Source organism: Geospiza fortis, unplaced genomic scaffold, assembly GCF_000277835.1.
Source record: "Geospiza fortis unplaced genomic scaffold, GeoFor_1.0 scaffold194, whole genome shotgun sequence".
NCBI classification, from domain to species: Eukaryota; Metazoa; Chordata; class Aves; order Passeriformes; family Thraupidae; genus Geospiza; species Geospiza fortis.
Window position 1 is genome coordinate 4,783,852 of NW_005054322.1, and position 23,907 is coordinate 4,807,758.

A 23,907-nucleotide genomic window follows, 5' to 3' on the forward strand; every position below is an offset into this window, starting at 1 on the left:
AAATATTTCACAGTTTTGTTTCATGATGAATTATCAAGGGTTATGGGTGGCTGAAGTATTATTTGAAGTATTTTAACTTTGTGCTGAATGGCTCAATAGTAACACATTCAGTTGGTTATTTAAAAATACTGCAGGAGCAAGAGAAAAGCTAATTCTTAAAGCGAGTGGTGACTCTCTTTTGGCCTTGTAAGTAGAGCAAAAAGACACATTATGTATTCTGTAGCAGCAGAAACACTGCAACAGGGCTTTTTCAGTCACTTTTAGTATTGTCTACAGTACCAGTGCATGGGGTTGAAACTGGAAGCTTTGGATGAGCGGAGCAAGTAGAAAGTAATCAGATCTTAGCAGACTGTATTGGCTGTGTATCTTCTGTGCAAATCGCATTTCTGTGTATTGCATCAGCAAGGAAAGATGTAAGTCTTGGACTGTTATTATGAGTACATGAGTTATTTTCTTTAAGAATCCTTGCTGGGATTAGCAAGTGTTCTTTTCCTGCATTTCTAGTTGACAGTCCAAAAAAATGGTTCTGCCTGAGCATTGCACCATTCTTGTGCCTGCCATTTGCTGGCCAGGTACCACAGCTAAGGGGAACTGGCTGCAAAAGCCCAGCTGAGGCTCTGTCTTAAGGATTCTGGAGGAAAAAATACATCCTTTTCTCACTGAGATGTGTCTCAGATGGAAATTGGTTTTTGTATGGTCTCCTTGAGGGAGAAATAAGTTTTGTAAGTTCTGTTACCATCTTTTTTCTCTTTCCTAGGACATGATGGAGCTCCTAGAGGAAGATCTGACCTGTCCCATTTGCTGTAGTCTGTTTGACGATCCTCGTGTCCTGCCCTGTTCACACAATTTCTGCAGAAAGTGTCTGGAAGGAATTCTTGAGGGAAATGTGCGGAATGTGCTTTGGAGGCCATCCCCTTTCAAGTGCCCCACATGCAGAAAGGAGACTCCTGTCACTGGAGTCAGCAGCTTGCAGGTCAACTATTCCCTGAAAGGTATCGTGGAGAAGTACAACAAAATCAAAGTAACTCCAAAAATGCCTGTGTGCAAAGTGCACAGCGGGCAACCCCTTAACATTTTTTGCAGGACAGACATGCAGCTGATCTGTGGGGTTTGTGCCACCCGTGGTGATCACACAAAGCATGTTTTCTGTTCCATTGAAGAAGCTTATTCCCAGGAGAAGCGGGCTTTTGAAACCTTGTTTCAGGGCTTTGAAACTTGGCGTTGTGGAGATGCCCTCTCACGGCTGGATACCTTAGAGACCAGCAAGAGGAAAGCTCTGCAGATGCTGACAAAAGATTCTGACAAAGTGAAGGAGTTCTTTGAGAAGCTGCAGCACACACTGGAGCAGAAGCGAAATGAGATTCTGTCTGACTTTGAGACCATGAAGCTTGCAGTGATGCAGGCCTACGATCCAGAAATCAATAAACTGAACACGATTCTGCAAGAGCAGCGGATGGCTTTTAACATTGCTGAGGCCTTCAAAGATGTGTCCGAACCCATTATATTTCTGCAGCAGATGCAGGAGTTCAGGGAAAAAATCAAGGTGCTCAAAGAAACCCCTTTACCTTGTTCCACTGTGGACATCAGTCCCACAATGAAGAGCTTTGATACCAGCCAGTGGAATGGAATAAAGCTTGTTGATGTGGACAAACTTTCCTTGCCTCAGGAAAGCAACACTTTCAAATTCAAGATTCCCTCGGTCTTTTCACGCAGATTTATAGTGAACTCTCTTATTTTCTTGCTCATTCTTGCTGTCACCAGAATGTCCTTTGTGGAGTCGGTCATTGACAATCTCCAGTGCTGGAAATCTCAGTTCCTTACAATTTGCTTGTCCTATTTGGCAGATACCGTGGAGATAGCAGATCATGCAGTCTTTTACTGGGAACAGATGACAGATGGAGCTTCACTGTTAAGAGAAAAGTGTAAAAACTATACATTGGTTGTACTGGATAACGTTGCACAGTTTGTGTGCAAATATAAACTGTTGTGAAGTGTCTGCTGGAATATAAGAACTAAGAGAAATCTGGGGGAGAAAACATGGAACTTCTTAAATTAATTGGTCTTTTCAGACTTCCAGTGAAAACATTCAAAGATTCAAAATGATTCCTAAACATTCATAATATTCACATAGTTTGAGCACTGCTAAACCAGAAAATGAAGTGGAGCTTTGAAAAACATTTTGTGGATTCTTCTTTCAGTGGTCATTATGGGAATATTACTCACTGTATATCATTTTTCTTACCAAAATACAGGGCCAAACTGTATCTTTAGTTTGATGTTAATGTAATTGTAGAATAAGGTAAAAGATTGTAGTTTTAAAAAAATTCTAACTGGGCGATTGTTTGGAAAGAGGAAGAAGAGTTGTGACTGAGGTGAGCACCTTGCTGACAGGTTTGCTGAGGACTGCCCTTCCACTGCAAAATGCAGTGCACATCATCCGTGTTCTGGAACCAGCCTCTATCTGACAATGTTACTTCTCTCTGAAATAGCTATATGTTTTGGTTTGGTTTGGTTTTGTGGGGTATCTTTTGTATAACCAAATATTGTAATTACCCTGTGCATTTAGATTACATGTTCTATACAAAAATGTATCTTCAGGGCAAGCATAAATTCTAGAGGTAATAAGAACAAGCTGCAGGATGGTATGTGCTTTGCAGATAGTTCATACTTCGCAGTTTACTTTTCCAGCATCAAATTGTTGGGGTAGCTGGGCTGTTTTGTTAGATCCATGTTTCTCTGAAGCCACACTTTCTTAAAAACTGGCCTTAACATAAAGAACTTAGTGTAGTGAAAGGCATGCAGGGGTGTGCCACAGGAAGGCAGCCTGGGCTCTAGCCCTGCAGAGGTGGCAGGTAAAACAGCTGCTCTCCTGTCCCTCTCTGCCTCTCCAGATTGCAATTCCAAAAGCCAGGAAAAATGATTGGATGATTCCTGGAATAGGTTGTGTGATGCAGCAGGTGTATGGATGTTGGTGGTGTTTGAAGAACCTTGTATAGGTTCTTGTGCTGTTGCTGTATTTTTGTGTATCTCGTTTCAGGAGCTAATTGAATTTTCTGGTTGTATTGACTTGGCCTTAGATACAATGATTTAAAGGGAACCTTAATGAGTTCTCTGAAGTGCCCTTCTTCCAGGGCATACGGTACTGAAAATGTCTTGCCTGAAGCACATTTAACCTCTTTTTGCAGTGGCCGTGTGAACAGCAGTGTATGGAATGAAAACGTTGAACTGACATTTCTAGAAAACAAACATAATGTGTGCCATCCTTCAGGAATATTTGTTGGTCTCTCTCAAGGTTCATAAATTGTGACAGTCAATTCACTGTATTCTGGTAGTCCTTGCAAGCTGTTCATTTCAAAAATAAAACATTAAATTCCAAGAATTCAAAGTCTCCAAGCAACCAAACCCAGCAAACAAAACTATTGTACATGATATTTACATCTTTGTTGCCTGGGAATCCTGTTGCTGCTCCACACCTCGCTCCAAACACTTGCTAAAAGCATGCAATGGTTTTTGCAGCTGCCTTGCAGTTTAGGAAGGATCAAGTCACAGAGGTGTAGATCAGAGAGCTGCAGTTCCTGAGTGGCTGAGGCAGCCATGAGTAGTCGAGAGGTGGTTGTTCTGAGTGTGGGAGGTGTGAGGTTTGTAACCCGGGCTTCCACCTTGCAGCAGTTCCCTGAGTCCAGGCTGGCACGGATGGTGAGTGACGATGACTGGGAATTTAAACTGGTGAATGGAGAGTTTTTTGTGGACAGAGATGGAGCTTTGTTTAGTTACATCATGGACTTCTTGAGGACTCTCCAGGTGTCCTTACCAACTGATTTCTCAGACTATCAGAGGCTGCAGAGAGAAGCAGAATTCTATGGACTCTACCCCCTGGCCAACCTCCTGAGCCAAGAACATTTGCTGAAGCCGAGGGTGGAGATCTTGGAAGTGCGTTTTTCTCTCCAAGAAATGCAAGCCTTTTTCCGGATCTTTGGTTCCTGCAGTACCACTATTGAGGCACTAGCTGAGCAGATCACTGTGTTCACGGGGCAGCAGTCAGGACAGGGCTGGAACAGCCCTTTTCCTTCCCAGAAAACACTCGTTCCACTTCCTTTGGAAAGACCCTCTCATCATGATATGGTTTTTCTGTGTGGGACTGAGTATTCTGCTGGTGACCAGTTTGTGGCCAGGTACTGTCCCTAGAGTGACTTCTCATTACAGATGTGTCTTTGTGACTTGCAGTTCATGAAGTGCACACTATGTGCTAGCAAAGCTCATTTTAAAGAAACTGAAAGAAAAGAAATATGTTTCCTTCTTTCTGTTCAATGTTATCTTTTCCTAGTTCTGAAACACCCAGTTTAAATTGTTACACTGATTCGCCTGTTCTTCAGCTTCCTAAAGTGCTGTTCTTGATGTTTGTTTATGAATGATCTTGGGTTTTTGTCTCTCTGCAATTTCCTCCTCACTCACTGTAGGATTTCACAGTATCACCTTCCACAGAACATGAAAAACACAGTAAAATGAAGCAAAGGAAACAAAGTAAAGTAAATAACTGGGTGGAAGCCTAAAATCTCCACTAGCTTATGGTGCAAAAGGCTTTCATGTGGAAAACAGGAAACAGAGAATGGCAAGAAGGGTTAAAAACTCCATTGGAACTGAGACAGCATTTTGGGGACTGGAAAGCTTTTGTAGAACTTTTTATTAGGGGGAGGGAGAAAAGACAGATTATTAACTATATGCTTCACAGTGGATTTTCTTTGAATTCAGAGCCAGGTTCTGTTTTTATTAAGATAACTGTGTATCAGTAATTTTTGTGATAGCAGTATTGTATTCTAATGACTACTTAGGTTTTTTAAACTATCTTTTGCTGGATGTCTCCATTGTATGGAGACATGTTCTTACTGTATAAGAAAATGTTAACCTAATTTGTCCTCTGTGGCTGTTAGAACATCTGGAATTTTATGGAAATTTCATTGAAATATTTCCAAAAATATTCTATTTGAATATATGAACCAACACAGCAGTCTTTTGATTATTTTTTAAAGAAAATAAAGTTTATATTTCTTCCAGCTTTCTCTGGCTAAACAATTAGAATGAAAACTACTTTGCCTTTGTGAAGCAATATATATGTTTGTGTGCCAAACCTTAACTTTGTAACATATTAGTAATTTTAATGGACTAGCAAATGGTTGAGTAGGTTATGGCAACTTAAGTAGTGGGGAAAATATTTCTTATTTTTTCATTTATTTCTTCAGATTTGTTAAAAATTTCCCTTTGCAGATCAATAGAAAAGCTGATCTTGAGTAATGAAAGAAGTAAAATTTGATTATGTTGCCTTGCTGAATTTCTGTCTCCTTAGTCTTTGTGGTGACATGGACTTTTTTGCCTTTCTTGTTCTTTCCATGAATGTTTGGTGTACTTGGCTGTGAACGGTGGAACAGTTTCACCTGTCAGTTTGTACATTTTGTAATAGTATTTTTACCTGACTTCTGCTCCTCAGAATGTCTGGATAGATTCTTGCACTGTACTTTATATCAAATAAATAATTTGAGGCCATGTGAAAATGATTTTCATATTTGTTACCACATGACCTGCTGTACAAGATGACTTAGCAATAAATGTGACTGTTTGTAGAGAGAGACATCCTGTGTGTTGGAGAGTGATGCTCTTGCGGTGAATGTGACTCTGCTGTCCATTGTTTACTCTTACCTGAAAAACTTGCAGCATTGCAGAGCCTGCTGCTTACTTCTCCTCTGTTGAGACAAGATGGGGGTTGTCACAGATATTTCTTAAGAAAGTAAATTTTGTGGTGGAGGAGGGTGTGAAAGGGAAGCACTTCTTCCCCGGTACATAACTGGATGAACTGAGAATTACTCTTAATGAAGGAAAGAATCCAGTCATCCTAAAGGAAGGGAAAAATATCTGGAGCCTTGATTGCTGTAAACATATTGCAGCTGGGCTGATCTGTGCTGTAAAGTAGTTAAAGTGTGTTGTCACTGCTTTTGACTTTTTCTTCCCCCCCTCTGATTTTAGGTATGTTTCCATAAAGCCTGATGAGAGAAAGCTGATTAATGGCACTAACGTGCTAGGCCTGCTGCTTGACACTTTACTCAAAGATGGATTTCGCCTCATAAGCACCAGGACAGTCACCAGTGACGAGAAGGTTGAATGCTACACTTTTGAAAGGATGAAGAGGGCAGCAGGCCTTGCCATCATGGTGAACCAAACCCCAGGGAGCTCTGGGGTAGCACAGCCAAGGAGAAGCCAAGTACAGAAAGGGAAATAAGGGCTTTTCCTTCCATCTTTTGAATGTAGAAGGGGGATGTGTCAGCACTAGGGACATTTGTTTTTGTTTTGGCTTGTTTGAAACTGCAGCTATTGAGGGAAGTAACAAACACATTTTCTTTCAAGTATTTAGGGGAAAAAAATTGCTTTCTTGCCTTTTACCACTCTACCCTCTTTTAAGTTAAAGAAGCCCAGATTCAATACTGGGTTTGTGGACCAGATTTCAGCAATTCCAAGAGTTGTTGTTTTTTCTCTGTGGCTAAAATTTACATGAGGACTCAGAAAGCATCAGCCATCCTTTCCAGAAAATTGTTTTTATGTTCTGTGCTAATCTGCAAGTAGGTTTTAAAAACACGGTAATACATGAAGATGATGCAGCTGTCATCGCAACAGTTAGGAGAAGGGGCTGGGGGAGGAATGCAAACCCCAATGATTGATTAGTGCTTCTACTCACTGACTCTTGCAGTTGGCTGAGGCAGTGGGAGGGGAACATCCCGAGCTGTGCTGCTGTGTGGCTTTGTGAAAGCCATCACTGAAGTCTGTGAAATAATGTATGACTGTCTCTTGTCCTCTCCTCCTACTCTGGTGGCATTAAGATACTCTTTGGTTCTGAGAATTAAATTATAAAGATCTTTGTGAACAGAAGGTCAGTTAATTTTTAGTGCTTTCACCACAAAAAGGATGAAAATGTGATGAACAGCCCTTCAGATGAAAGAGTTTGTACAGTTTCAAGCAAAGTAGTGCAAATGATTTTTTAGTTCTTGTTAAGTACAACACAAGGCTTAGCAGTTAAGTACAACTTGTTAAGTACAACAAGTTGGAAGGCTTAGCAGATGTGGCTTTAAGAGCTTTGTTAGTACTGTACAAAGCTTTGTAAAGATGCCAAAATTAGCTCAGGTACTGAAAGAGGTAAGTTAATGAAGCTTTATAAATTAAGAATCTTCTGTCCTTCCATCAAGAAGATAGCAGTAACTTCAGGGATTCATTAGTTGCATCTCAGTTTTGTTGCTGGTAAAACACAGAATTCACAGAATGACTAGGTTGGAAGAGACTTTAAAGATCATAGAGTCCAACCCATTCCCCAACACCTCAGCTAAACAATGGCATTAAGTGCCACATCCATCTTTTTAAATGCATCCAGGGATGGTGACTCCACTACCTCCCCAGGCAGACCATTCCAGAACATTGTGAGTCTCTGTGAAAAACTTTTTCCTAATATCCAACTTATATTTCCTTTGACACACCTTGAGATGGCACCATCTTCCCAAGGCTTAGAACAGCCCAGGAGAGCTACTTTGGGCTTTCTTGGCTGACCAGTTAGATCTGGCTTTTCATTAGTTTTAAAATGTGAATGCATTACTTTATTTGCAGCACTTGATAATGGGGGTGGGACTCAGCCATCTGTTTCTTGCCTTAAGGAGTTTCAGTGAAATGGATCTTTCCAGACCAGAAAGAAGTGCCACTATTGGGCACCTCTTTTTCTGGGCTACTACTCTGGGGCATTTCAGCTTGACCCAAGTTCAGAAACTCAGTGAGGTCCTCTTTGCCTGTTCTAGAGCTGTTTGAGTTGAGAATAATGTGACTATGGGACTGCATTTCCCAGGCTGCTTACAGGTTATGTAATGAATGTAAGACTGAATGCTTCCACTTCAAATGGGATTTTTTTGGTTGGTAATGTCAATGTGTTCATATTTATCTTCAAGTAAGATATTTCTTACAGTGAGAACCATCATTCACTGAACAACCTCCCCACAGATGTGGTGGAGTCTCCCTTGTCAGAAATTTTGAAGAGGATACTAAATTATTTCATGGACGCTCTGTGTTGCATGAAAGGCTGGACCAGATGATCTTTTGAGTTCCCTTCCAGCCTGGCCTGTTCCATGATTCTGTGGAGCCCTTCTGTGAAGGTCTGTGCCAGAAAGCCTATCATGGTGGGCTTTGAGGTCACACCACTGTTGGGTGACAGAGCAGACAGGCTGTGTGGGATGACTGTCCCCACAAGTTGCTGTGCTGCAGACAACGCTCCTTGTTTGGAAACAATAACGTTGATTATTGGGTGAGTTACTGGCTGTGAATATTGTAGGTGGAGGGACTAGCCAATGTGAAGCACGAGACAAAAAAAAAAAAGCAAATTCTTACAAGAAAGATTAAAAAATAGACTTGAGGCTGTATTTAGACATTATGCCCTAGATGATCACCAATAGCAGTGATGTAAGCTGAGACAAGTTTCAGAACACCTCACAGTAACAATTACACTGTTTCACCTAGCACAAAAGTAGGGACACTTTGTTTTCCATGCTGCAGCAGCCACTTTGAAAATTGAAGTTTGGATTCCAATTTTTTTTTAATAAAGTGAAAGAAAAGACAAATACTTCAATTTTTAAAGAGCTGCAAAGTTTTTACCTATGCAATCATCCATGTTCCATGTCTTTGGCAAAATGAATGTTTGATACAACCATTTTAGTAACACTTTATGATGGGCTGAACACATGGGTTAATTTTTATTTAGCACAGCATCATTCTATAAATGCAATATTTGGCTCTGGAAAATATACCAGTGCAAGTTGCTGTCAAGTAAAGAACCATATGTGCTTTACCCTTGGGTAACAGTGTGCTGTGGCTCTGTGCTTCTTTTGGGAGCAAAGCACATGACCATCAACAAGCTTGTGCTTCCAGAATTCTTCCAGCATTTATTCTTACTTAGTTCTGAACTGAGAAGTATCACCTTCTGTCATTTTGTGTTCCTGCAGAGAACGTGATTAGGCTCTTATACAATGCTTTCACTTTGTTGGGGTTTTTTTGTTCATTTTTTAACTGATAGTCCTTAAATAAGTTTGACAGTATGTGTGTGAACAACCTGATAGAAATCTGTTGAAAGCTTCTGACTGATACTAGTAGGATACCCATGACTTCAATGAAAGATTGATGGAATAAATTAATTGAATTTAAGCTGGTTCTTCAAGGAAAACTCCTCACTGGGTTTCCTTATACAGAAAAAGGAAGCAGTGATGATAGAGCTACAGGTGTTGTGTAGCTTCAAGCTACAACTAAATAGCAGTAATTATGGAGGAACAGGTCAAATTATTTGCAGACAAATTAATATAAAAATAGCAGTGATTTACTAGGAGGATCTTCAGCTGGCCTTCACCTTGCGAGGTTATTTATGCCACTGCAAAGTGTTGCTGAGTCATGATGGCAAATTTTCTGTGCCCTCTTTGAAGTGGTATGCAATGTAACCTGCAGGCACTAGGGCAGGAATTTAGAAATAGTGGCCAATGTTTTTGCTGCTCCTTCCCTTCTGAAGCCCCAAACAAGCGGGGATGCAGCAGAGAGCAGACTGTGTGGTGTGTGCTCAGCAGAGTTATTCACATGGAAGGGAACAGCTGTACAAGTGAATTTGGCTGGTAGGAACTACGAGTCTGAGTGATTTTAAAAGCTGCTTCGTCAAAACCAGATTATGTGCTAAACTGAGTACTTCCACCCAAACCTTGGCAGGCAACTCAACTCTGGTATCTCACAACACAATCTTTGCTAGACTAGCAGTGTGTTATAGGTGACTTGGTTGTGCTTTTACATGTCACAGAACCAGAAGCTCTGATTGCTCACAGCTAGCTCTCTTTTTGATTAAATGGGAATGGTATTTTGAGACATTGAGACTTTTATTTTCCAATAAAAGTAATTTGTTATCCCTGACATAAACCGCTTCTTCAAGTCATTGCCAACTTTCTCAAGAAAATTCCTTTTTTTCCTGTAAAGATGCAAAATTTGCTGATTTCAGTAAACTTCACTGCTGTATTTGCCTTTTTATTCTTCCCTGGATTCAGCAGAAATGTGCAAACTGTTCTACTGCCTGCGATGCTAGAAAGGAACTGCCACAGTGCTAGGGCAGCCCCATTGCTCACAATGAGCTCTCTGTAGCTTTGTAACAGGCAAACAGACAGAGCCATAGGGGAAAAAGAAACTGAATAGTGAGGCAGCACCATCATCCTGTCCCACTCACGGGGACTGCATGGCATGGCAGAAGGAGATCATCCAAAATGAGGTGATAGCTTGTGGGATTTGCAAAAGGCAGATGATTCAGAAAAACAACACCTCAATTTGCTTTACATTTTCTCATCTTAATCACTTTTCCCTCCTTTATAATTGGGTGTCATCCTGTGTTTCTGTATTCAAGACTGTCAAGGGCTTTGCCAGTACAATCTTGTGATGCTGGTTGGATATCCCAACAGGATAGAGGTATCACACACTTTTTCCATCCCTCTGCTCTTGCAGCGTCTAACTGTATTGACTTCCTTTTCTAGTGATGGGTGACATTTTTTGTGCTTTTAAGTAATTTTTTGTCTCCTTCTTCACACACTGGGAAGTCTCTCTTGTGTTGTACTTATCCCTTTCAGGGACATGTCATTTATTTACCACTTGAATTGTTCAGTATCCTGCTGATACCAGGAAGGACAGAGTCTGTTGTGAAATACCTTCTTGTTCTTTGGGTATTGATTTCAATGACAGTTTATGAGGGTTTTTGTTTCTTTGGGAAATGCAATCACTGCATTCTTATAGGTTCTGCAGTCAGCACTCAGGCGATTGTATAAATGATTAAGAATAGATGTTTAAATAAAGCTCTATAAATTGATACAATAGACTAAGATACTATTTAGGTAGTATCTTAGATACAAAGACTGATCTCTATGTGCTGGCCATAGTACTGTGAAGTTTTCCCCTTTACTAAATAACTCAAAACCATTTTTCACTTACCTTCATGACTGAATTTCATGGAAGTAGTAGAAGATCCTCCCTGCAATGCTGTATATGAGGAATTAATAGCCATAGGGCAAAACAATGATGCTGCAGTAACTGCATCATGCCCAATGATAGTAACTTCTGTAAACTTTGGAGAAACTTTTCTGCCCAGTGAACTCTTCCCAGTTTCTACCTATTTTGGTTAGTTTCCAGCTTTCCAATGCTCAAAAATAACTCCCTTAATCTGACCCGAGCAAGTCTGATGTGCTTTTGTCAGTCTCTTGAGTGGGTAAGTCTCAGGTACATCCAGCATAACCTGGGTGATATTTTGTTTTGATCCACAGCTAAATTCAGTACCAGAAAGCCATCAGAGTGGATCAAAAGTCCTGTTTGAGTTCACAACGAAAAGTTCAAAACTTTGAATTTTTTTTTTTTAAATTTGTTCCTAGATTGCTGGAAAGTGTTACTAAATATTCATTGAGAAACCAGCTGGGAATTATCCAAGAAGAGGAGGGAGGCTCAGTGCCTCTTACTCCTTCTCTCTGATTTGTGCTGAACCATTGCCAGGCTTTAACTTTACAAGGTTTATTTTTATCGATTTTCAACAATAAACAGTGGGAGTATCTTCAATAAAAGATTTACAGTGCATCGTGAAGAAATACAACTCCCTACCACATATTATATTGATCTATTCCCAAATGCTACCGAAACAGCCTATAAAACCCCAAATGAAGTCCAGTGATGGAGAACTTCCTCTCTCTAGTGACAGATGCATATGACTGTTATGTCTTCAGAAGACAATAAAAAGGAAGGGAGTGACTCTGCTTCTTTGACCATATCTTCAACAGCCCAGTTAAATCTGTCAACTCAATGTAATCCACATAAATAACAAATTTGGGAACCAAGGGAACAGCTAGTGTGTCTGGATTTCCATTCTTTGAAGCTGCCTCTCCTGCTGCAGTCAGACCATAATTAGTCACAGAAGTCTTGTTGTAACTAGTACATGGATGGACCAACAATGACTTGAATAGTCTGGTTCTGCCTGAAGATATGCTTGGAGTCCTGAATATTCTCAAATGGGTGAGTGAGATGTAAATCACTAGTCATCATATAAAATACAAATAAATCTCACTTCTGTTAAAAAAAATATTTTTAGACCATCATGTAGTTTCTGTTGAAATAACCTCCTGAAGTGTGATCTGATGTGTAAATTTTTCCAAGAATCATTCCTCCATTTCTACTCTGTTTTCAATCTAATGGAATGGCTCAATAATTGCAGTCTTTTTTCTGGTCAGAAGGATGATGAATGTAGCCCTAAAGGTTGGAAACTGTAATGTGTACAAGTCTGCTGTAGAAAATTAATTTGGGGCTTTGCTTTCTAAGCAAGTTACTGTTACAGCAGTCAGCTGAGTGCTTGCTGAAACTGTGAAGAATTAAACATTGCAACATTGTTCCATCCTGATTCTCCATTGGAAAAAAAAAAGGCAATAGATTGGAAACATCAAGTCTGGGGTTTTACTGGTACTTTGGAGTCAGGAACTGAGTTTTCTTTGAATTTCAAAGGCAGTTTGTAGCTTTCATTGAGGGCCTTCTGAAAAGGCTGGTTTATGGTTTTTGTTTTTGTTCCCCAGTGATATCTAAACTGAGTAATAAAATAATTGCTGACATACCGGTTTATTTACAATGTCGTATTCAACAATAAACAGAATGCATGCTGATCCTTCCATCCTTTAATCTTTGTGGTTTTACTATGTCTTCAGCTTGCTCCTCAGCTGGGTCCTGGTAGAACACAGGAAGGGGCTACGTGGTAAGGGCAGGCAGAGATCCACAGAAGGTGGCAAACTCACTTTCTTCCCATTACAGAGAGGAAGTAAAGGAATAAAATTAGGCTGGAAAGAGTCATGGCCTTTGTGGGACCAAAGAGACACAACTTACTGTATTGAGGAGAGGACAGAGCTGCCAGAAATGTCAATGCCACAGAACAAGGAAATGCAGATCTCATAGGGGTGAACAAATAGGTAGGTAATACCTGCTACACAAACCTGGAAATGGCACAGAACATGGACAGGAGACTTAAATGTTCATGAAACTATAGGGATGTTTTATTTTTTTCCAATGTGTTAGGTTAATGTATCTATAGAATATCTTCCAGTAATAGCTCGCATACCTGAAGAAGAAAATATCTCTTTAGGAGGTAATTTCTGCATATGTGCTGTGAAGTGAAACATTGCAGGATCCAGACATCAGATGGATTAGTCATGTTGATACCTCACACCTGGAAACAGAAGCTAAGATTTTGGAGGTCAAATAGCTAAACTTTGAAGACAGAATAACATCACTGTTTTGGTAGTGCTGGGGTGATAAGCCTACTGAATACTTCCTGGGTATGTCCTGTTGGTGGCCTTTGTTTCAATGCCAGCTGCACTATGATGAGCACTAACCCTGTCAGTAAGTTCCTAGTTTTCCATAAACTGGAAAGGTATTTCCTGGAACAGACTGGTTTACCTTTTGTTTTCTCCATTTGTAATTCTACCCTTAAGTCATATGATATTCATTTGCTATCTATAGTTGTTCAAAACATTATCTTCTGAAGATGGCTCAGTAAACCACGGATCTCTAGAACACATTAATAGCTTTAAAATGGCCATGTCAAGAATGTAAGGGAAACACTGTATCTGCATGGTCCCTGATGTAACAGAAGCTTCTTCCATCATTGGTTAGGCTAAAACTGCTTTCTGCTCCTATTTTATAAGATTTGACAACTGAAGTGTGACAGTGCAATCTAGATTTCACTGTCTATATACAGTCCCAAAATCTCTACAAATACATGTTGGAAAAATGATGGGCAAATGATCATCTTTTTGCAAGATTCTTTTTTTTTGGAGGCTCCCTGCTGGAAAACACTCAGGCAGGCACAGGAACACTTGAGCAACTCCTCTTTTGGCTATAGTTTGTCCTCATAAGCTGTGTTATAAGAGCATCTTGTGCTAAGCTATTGAAAGTCTGACCCCTGGAATCACAGAATTTGGGTTGGAAGGAACCTTAAAGATTATCTGGTTCCAACCCCTCTGCCATGGGCAGGGACACCTTCCACTACACCAGGTTGCTTCAAGCCCCATTCAACCTGACCTTGAACAATTCCAGGGATGGGGCTTCCACAGCTTCTCTGGGCAACCTGTGCCAGTGCCTCACCACCTCCTGACCCATGATTCATGCTCTCAATGAGCTTCGGAGGTGGGCTCTGAGATTGAATAGAAAAGCTGAATGTTATACAAAGTCACAGAAGGCTAATGGAACATCAGACTGGTATGGTTTGGATCATCTCTGTTCTGTGCAGGGATCTATGCTGACTTCTTGTCTACCCTCAGGACCAAGAAAAGCCATGAGTGAAGGATGTAATGACAGTTCTTAGATCACTTACAGAGTGTTCAGGACATGCATGCATATGTGGGTTTTTGTTCTTCTGAAACAGGCAGTGACAAGCACACAGGTCTTATACTGGAGGCAATGACGCCTGCTAGAAAGACGACACAGTTCCTTCAGGCAGGGTGGGTAACAGTGTGGAAATAACTGTTTTGAAAGCTCAGAGCTCTCAGGGCTTTCTAACTTGGTAGTGATAAACTGCTGGCTGAAAACATTTCTCTGTATCCGATCTTTCAGCTGTAGGTATTTACATTTCTTAAGATCTGGGACAGCCTAAGTGAATACTGTACTGGAATTGGAATTGGCTCACCACCACCCTTCCCCATCCCTTGTCAAGAGATAAAAAGGGAATCTCTTTTCCATAGGAAAAGAAGCAGTGCTACCAATGATCTACCATGCCCTCATAAAACACCTTGTGACCAAAAGGAGTCAATTAGTGATTAAAATAGAAGACACAAATCTCTATGACAGTTGGTAGGCTTTAACACATTATAAAACCATTTCAGTGCTTGAAAGGAAGAGGTACAACTTTAAAAACATTCCAAATGTTCTGGTGCATTCAGTCAGACACTGACATGTGGATGAAAGAAGCAGGTGAACTGCAACACACAAGGAAGTTGTGTCTTTTTTTTCCTCTTTAAGTCTTGTACTGCTTTGCTGGAGGGTGTGTAGGCCTGCAGGGTTGGAAAGCCTGTGTTCTTGCGATGCCTGTAGTTGGCAACTGGTTTTACTTGTCTTGGGCATCTAAGAAGAGTGTGTACAATCCTGTCTATACAAAGAGAATGCAAAGCATTGAATAGGTCATTGTGCTTCAAAAAACCCATAAATACTTTTTATCAAGATGTCTGTCTCTGGAAATGTCACTACTGCACCATATCTAAATTCCTTTCTAGATGTCTGTGGCAATGCTTACCATTTCAAATTAGCATTTGCAATATTAAATAATAACAGTCTAGAGACCCTCATTTTCAGAAGGTAATTCTTTCTGCAGCAGAGATAAAACTTCAGCACTTTTTGCTCCAGGTGTCAGTATTTGCTATCATTGGAGGCAGCTTTCACAGAATCAATTAGCTTGGGAAACACCTCTGAGATCAAATCCAACCTTGTCAACTGGACCTTGTCAACACCACCTTGTCAACTGGACCACGGCACCAAGTGCCACATCCAATCTTTTCTTAAACACCTCCAGGGATGGTGACTCCACCACTGCCCTGGGCAGCCCATTCCAATATCTAATCTCCCTGAGAAGAAATTCCTCCTAATGTCCAACCTAAACCTCCCCTGGTACAGTTTGAGGCCATTTCCTCTCAACCTCTCGCTTGTTACCTGGAACAACAAACAAGTTCTCTGCAATTACCTAAAAGGATGTTGTAGCAAGGGGTCAGTCAGTCACCCAGGGTGTCAGGATTTTCTCCTAGATAAGTGACAAGATGAGAGGAAGTGGCCTCAAGTTGTGCTAGTGTAGGTTTAGATTGGATAGCAGGAAAACTTTCTTCACTGAAAGGGTGGTTAGGCATTGGAACAAGTTGCCCAGGGAGGTGGCGAAATCACCATCCCTTGGGAGGCTCAAAAGGCATGTGGGTGTGGCACCTGGGGATATGGTTTAGTGGCAAGCATAGTGGTGCTGGGTTAATGGTTGGACTAGAGATCCTGGGGGGGTCTTTTCCAACATTAATGCTTCTGAATCTGTGAGATGCTGAAAAATAAAGGAAGTTCCCATCTCTATAAGCTGCCCTAGTGTGAACCACACCTACTTCTACTGGGGTAGGATGTCCAGCTAAACAGAACTGTACAGAACCTTTCAGTCTTCTGGTTCTGACTAAGCACAGGAGTATTTTATATGGAACTAGTCCCACAGGATGCTGGAAGCTTATAAAAAATGATCTCTGACTACCAGCAGAGTAGAGAATGTTTGAATCAATACTGAAGGCCAGACACCCATTGAAGTTTGAGGGGTGATTCTGAGCCTGATTTGACAGGGAGGAGCCTGATTTCTCTGATGAAGCTCAGTATTCAAAAGTGATTCAACCTTGCTATAATTTTGTTGCTACATTGTTACTGATAATTTCTCTGGAATTATGGCTGCCAAAGAATCCAAGAACTGTAGACCACTGTATCATGAAAATTCCAGCTCTGTATGATTGGACTGCCTGGTGTTCCCAGGTCTGAACTGTGCTTCAGAAGAATTTATGTAGGATAAAATCAGGATCTGTTTTGCAAATGTTCTGTTCCTTGTCTCCATCTAATCAAGGTCTAGCCATGTTAGGAGACTTGCTGACAGCCTAGGACAAGAAGTTAGAAAAGCAAAAGAGCTCTGGTCTTTCTCAAGTGTTTCTGCTCAGGCAAACTAGAACCAGAGGCCAGGTGCCTGTATCACTTGTGACATCTTGAGGCAAGATGTTTCACTTGCTCAGCCTTCTTAGAAGATACATGTGATGCTCATCAACTCAAGTAAAGTGTATCTTATGTAGGCAGTCTTTAATGACGCCACAACATTACACAGCAAATGTCTGAATGGTAGGGAGGTCATGCTCATTCATGGGGTATGCGCAGACATGGAATTCTTCCTAGGCTGAAGCAATTTCTCCTACCAGAGCAGAAAAAACCCAAACCCAACAAACCAGAGATGCTACAGTTTCTTAACTAAACACATCTTAACAGTTATTGAAGTGCTAATATAAAAAGTAAGAAAGTAAGAAAATACTAATGGAGATTAGTGAAAAATAAAATTACTACTATCATTGGGTAATGAAAAGCTCTGTGTAGCCACTGGCAGTCTGAAGAATGAGGGGCTGGTTTAACACTACTTTTGCACAAAGAAATGCAGCTATTGCTTTCACAGGTGCTGCTGAAAAATGTTCTGCTCTCTTGGTATTCATGGGTACCGATGGCTGCCTGCAGCACCCCCATATCAATGCACAACACACACACAGAGAAGAATTACAAGTATTCTTGAAGGTGCTAGAGTTCAGGAGGGTATTTTTTAGTTTTGTCTATGTAATATCCAGAGGCAGATGAAAGAAGGTGTCACAGGTAAAGAAGTTCAAATTATTTGGTTTTAACATAAAGGGTGACAGAGAAATTCCTTTCTCAAGGATGTGCCTTATGGGGATTCACAGTAGTTTCCCCAGGCCTAGATGTCTCAAAAGAAGAGCCAATTGAAAACCTGAGAAACTCAAACACCATAAATCACCAGGATCAGGTGCTGTTTTTAAAGAATCCTACAGTATACATGAAAAAAACTAGAGACAAAATTAGGATTCTGTCAATTACAATTGAAAAAGTCCACTGCTCTGGACAATTGTTCACAGCTAAAGAGAAAAAAGTGCAATTTTACAGGAAACTGAGATACATTCATAGCAAAAGGCAGTGCTTTTCTCAGACTTACTTTATGCCTGAATAAGCATAAAATAAAGGGATCACAATATAACAGCTCTGTAGGTTATCTGTATGTTCTAAGTGACTAGAATTACTTAAAAAACCTAAAAATTAAAGATACTCCAAGAACCATGCGGAAATCCTGAAGTTCAATCCTAATTTGGGAATGGAGTGACTACTCCTCAGGAGAGGAAGAATATTTTAATTTTTCTGAACAGGGTAAGCTATTTGAATCTTCTTCAACCTAGAACAGGCTCTTACCTATGCTGCTAATTTATCGGGGGGAATGTAAACTCTCCTGTAAAGAAAACCCAAACTAAAACAAAAACCCTCTGAAACGCAAAGACTCGAAAAGCTGCTTCAAACACAGAAAGAAAGCAGTTTAAGGGTAGATTGCGGGAGGGAAGGTGAGTCCCCTTGCTGGTTGCTGAACAGACATGAAGTTCTTTAATGCTGCTCCCTGCTTTCTAATCTTCAGCAGATTTAGAGAATGCAGGAGAATAAAGCAGTTTAAAGCCACCTTTACTGCTGCTGTCTTCAGCAATAAAATCCAGAATTTGGCATAATAGAAGACTGTGATGTGATTCACAAATACTTCATTATCTCAGTGTTCATCTACTGGAAACATAAGGTATTCCTTTAGTGTGCTTCAATGGGTACTTATTGTATGCTGACTTTACCATTACTTCAGGAAACATCTTACAAAAAGAATATGGAACATGCAAGGAACTGTAGTTAGTCCAATAAAAGCAAATTCCACTACCCTTTGAAATCCTACCTGCAGCTTGCTTTCATCTGCTAACAGCAATAGTTACCACTGCCAACAACCTTTGAACAAAATAGTTTTGTGACTTTTTTGCACATATCCTTGATTTAACAGGAAAGGTGGGGAACATCTGTGGGCAACTTCCACTGGGTATTTTTTCAGAAGCAGGAGATGTGAACTTGAATTTCCTCAGGCTTCTGAAACCCAGCTTTTCTGTTCTGTGGAAGAGTCGCCTTGCCTTGAGATTGCTTCAGCTAGTTTCTTAAAACTTTTCTGAGGGATTTTAGCAAGTCGTGACTTTTTTAAAACAGTTCTTTGTTCTGTCCCTATCTTTTCCATTCCCCCTTTTCAATCACAGCGTGTAGCCTTATCCTCTTGTTTCTGCCAGCTGTTCCAAGACATCTGATCACTGATTTTTTTTATGTGTTACAGGAGTGAGAAAAGGTCCTCCAGCACTCTGGCTTTCTTGGCATCATGTTAGTCTTCTGCGCTGTAGTAGAAACTAATTGTCACATCAGTCTCTCTAGCACTGTTGCAGTTATGGATTTTCAGCCACAAATCCAATTCCTTAAATGAAGATGAGCCATAACCTTGGCCATACGTGGTGCAGAGAGAACTTCTGTATTGTTTATCTTAGAGCAGAAAATCTGCTACCTCTGTGACAGAGTTCTTTCTAGAATCTTTGTGTCACCCAGTACTATATTTCATATAATACCTACAGCATTCCATCACTACACATGGATATACACTGATCATTACAAGGGAGATTTTAGGTTCTCTTTACAAACTCTTTGGGGAAAAAAAAGCCAAAATGCCAAAAATGCCTAATAAGTGTCCTGCAATGAAAGTGTCAGCATGAAACATTAATTTCATTTTGAATAAGAATTTCTTCAGTTTCTCAATATATGAGAAAACACAAACTGAAAGTATGCAGCTAGTTGCATTGGTAGCAACTTAAAACATACAAAAAACCATCTTAAAGCAAAGCAAATGTGATTAAATAACACTGAAGACTCTTGGTAAAACTGTACCTTGGTAAAGTTTTATCAAGAGTTTTGGGTGTTCTATTCCATTGGTAAATAGAAGCTCTCCTAGATGTGCCTGCAAGACAGTCTCAGTCATTAAATAAGGCTGTACCTGGTTAGTTCACTGCCAGCTTACAAACTTCTGTGTTTTAAAATCCTGCATTCTTGACAGAACTTGATTTAAATGCTTTGCCTTAGTCAGGCTGTGAATGTGATATTAAAGCATGCTAGTCTTAAGTTTTATCACAAGGACAAAGTACTGCTTTACATTTTTACTGCAGCAATTCAGAAATAAATTTCTATAAAGGCATTAAGAAACTGTGTGCAGGCACTCTATTTAACTGAGCTTTAACATTTCTTATACGTAAGAGATAAAACTTGATTCAAAGGCAGTTCTTACAAGCACACACATTTTTCTTCTCCCTTCACTTTCTCTATTTGTGATGTGGGATTGAAAAAAATTGCTTGCTGAGTGCAATGAACAGCTGAATTCAAGCACAATTCCTTTCCAGAACCTCCACAGCAATACAACCAACAGGGGGCTGTCTGGCTACATGATGTTATCAAATCTGCAGTGAAATCCTTTTCCTGACTGTACAACCTACCATTCATGCACATTTCCTAAAATTGGTTGAAGAACAAATCATTTAACCCATTTCATACCTCCACAACATTTGCGTTCTTGTGCATCTTTTTCTCATAGTACTGGAAATTTCATATTTTTGATCTGGAAGTTCCATTATAGATGGATAATATAGCTTTAATGTATTTATTGATGTGTCTGCAACAAGATATTGCTTGTTGGAAAAGGGGGAGACTCTCCCATTGTTTTGATAATAGGAAAAGCATATCACAGCTGCTTCCAGATGCTAAGAAGCTATATCTATATGAGCATTTTTGTGCTGGTTTCATGTTGGTACTAATCTTCTCTACAAGAAAAGAGACAGACCAAAATGTTTTTAGACCCTTTGATATTGATTTAAAGAGCAGATAGGAAAAGTCTGTCTGTAGTAGTGTCAAGAAAGGAAGAACTAGGCCCTGAATATTCCTTACAGTGATTTAAGCAATGTAAATGGACTTTAAAACTGGATTGCCAGTCTCAGGAGTGAAGGGTATTTTCCGCAGTGCTGGCACTGTTTCTTACAGCAAGCACATTCAGCTGGCTGAGCTTACAAAAAACTAACCTAAAGTCATTCAGTGAAACCACCAAAGAGATATGAGAGCCAGGGTAATAGTGAAGGAAACAAGAAAACTCATTCCCAAACTTTTCTGGCTCAACAATCACAAGGCTGTAGAACCATAGTCTTATATTATTGTTGACTATTCTAGCTGGTCAACCCTGAAGCTCTTCCTTTGCTTTTATTTCAATAAAACATCAAGAATTTATACACTTGAGACTTTCTATGCTATAATTTATGCCTTATATACTTCAAATTTTCTAATACTTAAGGCTTTTTAAAGTATTTCTTGAGAGATTCCAAAATGTTTTACTTTTTAAACCACTTACAATTATAAAACCTGCTAACAGAATGTTCTTTTATAGGCAATAAAGCCACACATTTGCCCTGCAGAAACATAGGGAAATGAGAAGTTTTCTATCCATGTCTGTCTCCTATGGCTATAAACAGCAGAAGAAAACACTATGGATATATTATTCCTATCTCTCAAGAGAAACTAAGCCTTCACCTACTATGCACTGTATACTTTAGACTGAAGATACAAACTAGAAAAATGTTGCTATAATTAATATGTAATTTCAGAACTTTTGAACATAAAAGTTCAAATTTTACATTAAGAGGCAGAAGCAATATAAGAAATTTTATTTATTAATAAATACAGAGCTATTAATTATAAGTTAATAAAACATGGGAAAAAAAAAGAGTTGCACCTGACAACCATTAAATAGCTTTTAAGAGAAATAAACTATTTAGAGTGAAAAATAAGTACTCTGATGATTATTACCCCCATCACAGAAAGATGAGCAATGTCACTCATGCCATTGTATTTTTCCATCATTTTTTCTTTTCTATTTATAGTTAAAAATTTTATTGTGATACACTTACAACTGCCACCTTAGAAAGAAGATTTGCATATATCTCAGACATAAGTTTTCATTCAAATACATTTTAAATGTTTTGTTTGTTTCTTATATGAAGAATTGCTGCTGCTGTTCAACTGGTACAATAGCAGCTGACCACCTTGGGCATATTTCTATAATTTCTTGTGAGTCCTGTGACAATAGGTTGCGATACAGATAAAGGGAGTCTAAACACTTCAAATTCAACCATTAGTGCTAATGTGGCTACCTGATTAGGAGAGTTTTTCCCCAATACTCAAGATACCATGACTAAGGGAAAAGCAGAAACATTTTCAGATCACTGTATCCAAATTTCTAGTACAGACCACTCATTTACCAAAGTGTGCCATAGGCAGTACCAAAAAAACTGCCTTTGAAATTTGAGGAACATGGCAGTAGAAGTCCTAAATACTTAGGTATAAGTAACTTCATATTTTTAGAGATGCAGTGCTTACCACTGTACATTAAGAAATTGTTACAATTGAAATACCTCATTCTTTCTGTAAAATAGATCCTCACAGGTAAATTTATTGTCAAATATGCTGAAGTTCAAACATGTACATTACCTTTACTATCCAGAAGACTGCACGATGTTGATCTTCCTTACAAACATGACAAGCAAAAAATGGTACACACAGGTGTTTAATAATGAGTTATATTTACAAAATTAATCAATGACAATACAGGACAAAAATCAGAGTATTTCGGAGTTCACAGGACTGCAGAAATAGACCATGAATAAACAGCACAGAAACTCTGCTTCCCAGCCTGAGCTGGTAACAAGGAAAGCTGATTGCAGATCTGGTCTTTAAAAGATGCACAGTACTCACTTCTTCCTCTGAAATCAGAATTAATAAATGCCACAGAAACTTCTATGAGGCAATGCATTACTGTAGTAAAGCTACTAAACAAAAGTAGCTAACAGCCCTTCAAGATATGTGTCTGTTACCCCTACTTTAAACGTGACACGGAAGTGTAGAAACTATTAAGAGTATGCAACAGTTTGAAGTTCTCTTTAAGAAGACAGGAGACTATCAGCAGACATAACTTTACAGAGTATTATAATTCAAATGACAATTCCTAAGAAGCTCAGCTACCAATGTGAACCACCAGTTTTTCTTTCAGATGTGAGTTTTAAATCAGACATCTCTAAAGCAAAGCACAATATATGCGCTACAGAAACAATGGCCTGGTTACTTGTCCAGCATCACACAAGAATAAAGGCAGAAAAATAAACATCACATCCAATTCTTAGGAATTCTCACTTGACATAACCATGAAGACATAGTTTTCTCTACTTGCAGCCATTTGTTCCATTGCCTAGAGAATTCTGTACTAATTTCTGCAGCACCTATAGCAACATCAGGCTTCTTGCTTGCACAGCCCACAAACATCCTTCCTGGCCCAGCACCACAGGCTGACCCTATCAATAGATTAAACATTCTGTGTGATCACGAAGGTTGCTTCATAGTATACTGACACAAGGGGGCAAATGAAGATTGCAGAATCTTAAAGCAGGAGTTATCTAACTTCTTAATGTTTCATTTTGTGATCTTATTCTTTTTACAGTTATTAGCTTGTACTTAGTTTCCCACCCGCCCCCCTCAAAAAAACATTTCCTCCTTTGAATTCTAATTCCCCTTACTAGATGAAGCATTTTATTTACTTCCACAAGGACGATGAGAGAACTGAAGAATCTTTCACACGAAGAAAGCTGAGTGAGCTGAGACTCCAGCCTGGAGAAGAAAGGGCTTGTGTTTGTGTGATCTCAGCAATGTTTCTAAATGCCTGCTGGTGGGTGTACAGCAGAGTAAAGAAGACATAGCCAGGCTCTTCTCTGTCCAGAAACAGGACAAGAGGCCACAGGTAAGAAATGAAGTGCATGAAATTCTAGCTGACAGGACAGGATGCAGAGTCTCCATCCTTGAATAATTCAAACTTGACTGGACATAGCCTTAAAGAAACTACCCTGCTTGAACTAGAGATCTCCCTTACAACCTCAACTACTCTTACTTTGAGATTTCTTTTCAGGACCAAAATCCATGAAGTAGCTGAGGGTACTAATAGGCCTGCCCGCTTCTCTGTAGAATACAAGGAGAGGGGTGAAATTGACAGTGATTTCCCGTATGACAGCAAAAGCTACTACTTAACAGTCTGTATTCCCTTCTGGATGTGATGTGCAGAGCACTCCAGTGAATGTTAGGAATCATCTGAGGAGTGCAAACCTCTTTCCC

General features: G+C 39.7%; 2 protein-coding genes and 1 long non-coding RNA gene across 5 annotated transcripts in view; 2 read left to right on the forward strand and 1 right to left on the reverse strand.

The window, feature by feature from the left end:
- The first annotated feature begins 615 nt into the window (after positions 1–615).
- On the forward strand, positions 616–2,045 carry TRIM13 (tripartite motif containing 13). 2 transcript variants are annotated; one of them, XM_031056778.1, is made up of 2 exons: positions 791–992; positions 1,084–2,045. In XM_031056778.1, exons 1-2 carry the CDS (start codon positions 931–933, stop codon positions 1,988–1,990), a joined length of 969 nt encoding a protein of 322 aa, XP_030912638.1. In that variant the 5' UTR covers positions 791–930; the 3' UTR covers positions 1,991–2,045. The 2 variants fall into 2 exon arrangements, with proteins under 2 accessions (XP_005420839.1, XP_030912638.1); XM_005420782.3 differs by having other exon boundaries at positions 616–2,045.
- Positions 2,046–3,098: 1,053 nt separating this feature from the next.
- Positions 3,099–6,341, forward strand: KCNRG (potassium channel regulator). The gene is made up of 2 exons (XM_005420783.2): positions 3,099–4,172; positions 6,016–6,341. The coding sequence occupies exons 1-2, from the start codon at positions 3,595–3,597 to the stop codon at positions 6,266–6,268; spliced, it is 831 nt and encodes a 276-aa protein (XP_005420840.1). The 5' UTR covers positions 3,099–3,594; the 3' UTR covers positions 6,269–6,341.
- Positions 6,342–21,401: 15,060 nt separating this feature from the next.
- The window catches only part of LOC115947846, a 5,048-nt gene continuing 2,542 nt past the window's right edge, over positions 21,402–23,907 (reverse strand). For both annotated transcript variants that reach the window (XR_004081690.1, XR_004081689.1), the window contains exon 2: positions 21,402–22,511. This is a non-coding gene — a long non-coding RNA (uncharacterized LOC115947846). The remainder of the gene's footprint in view (positions 22,512–23,907) is intronic.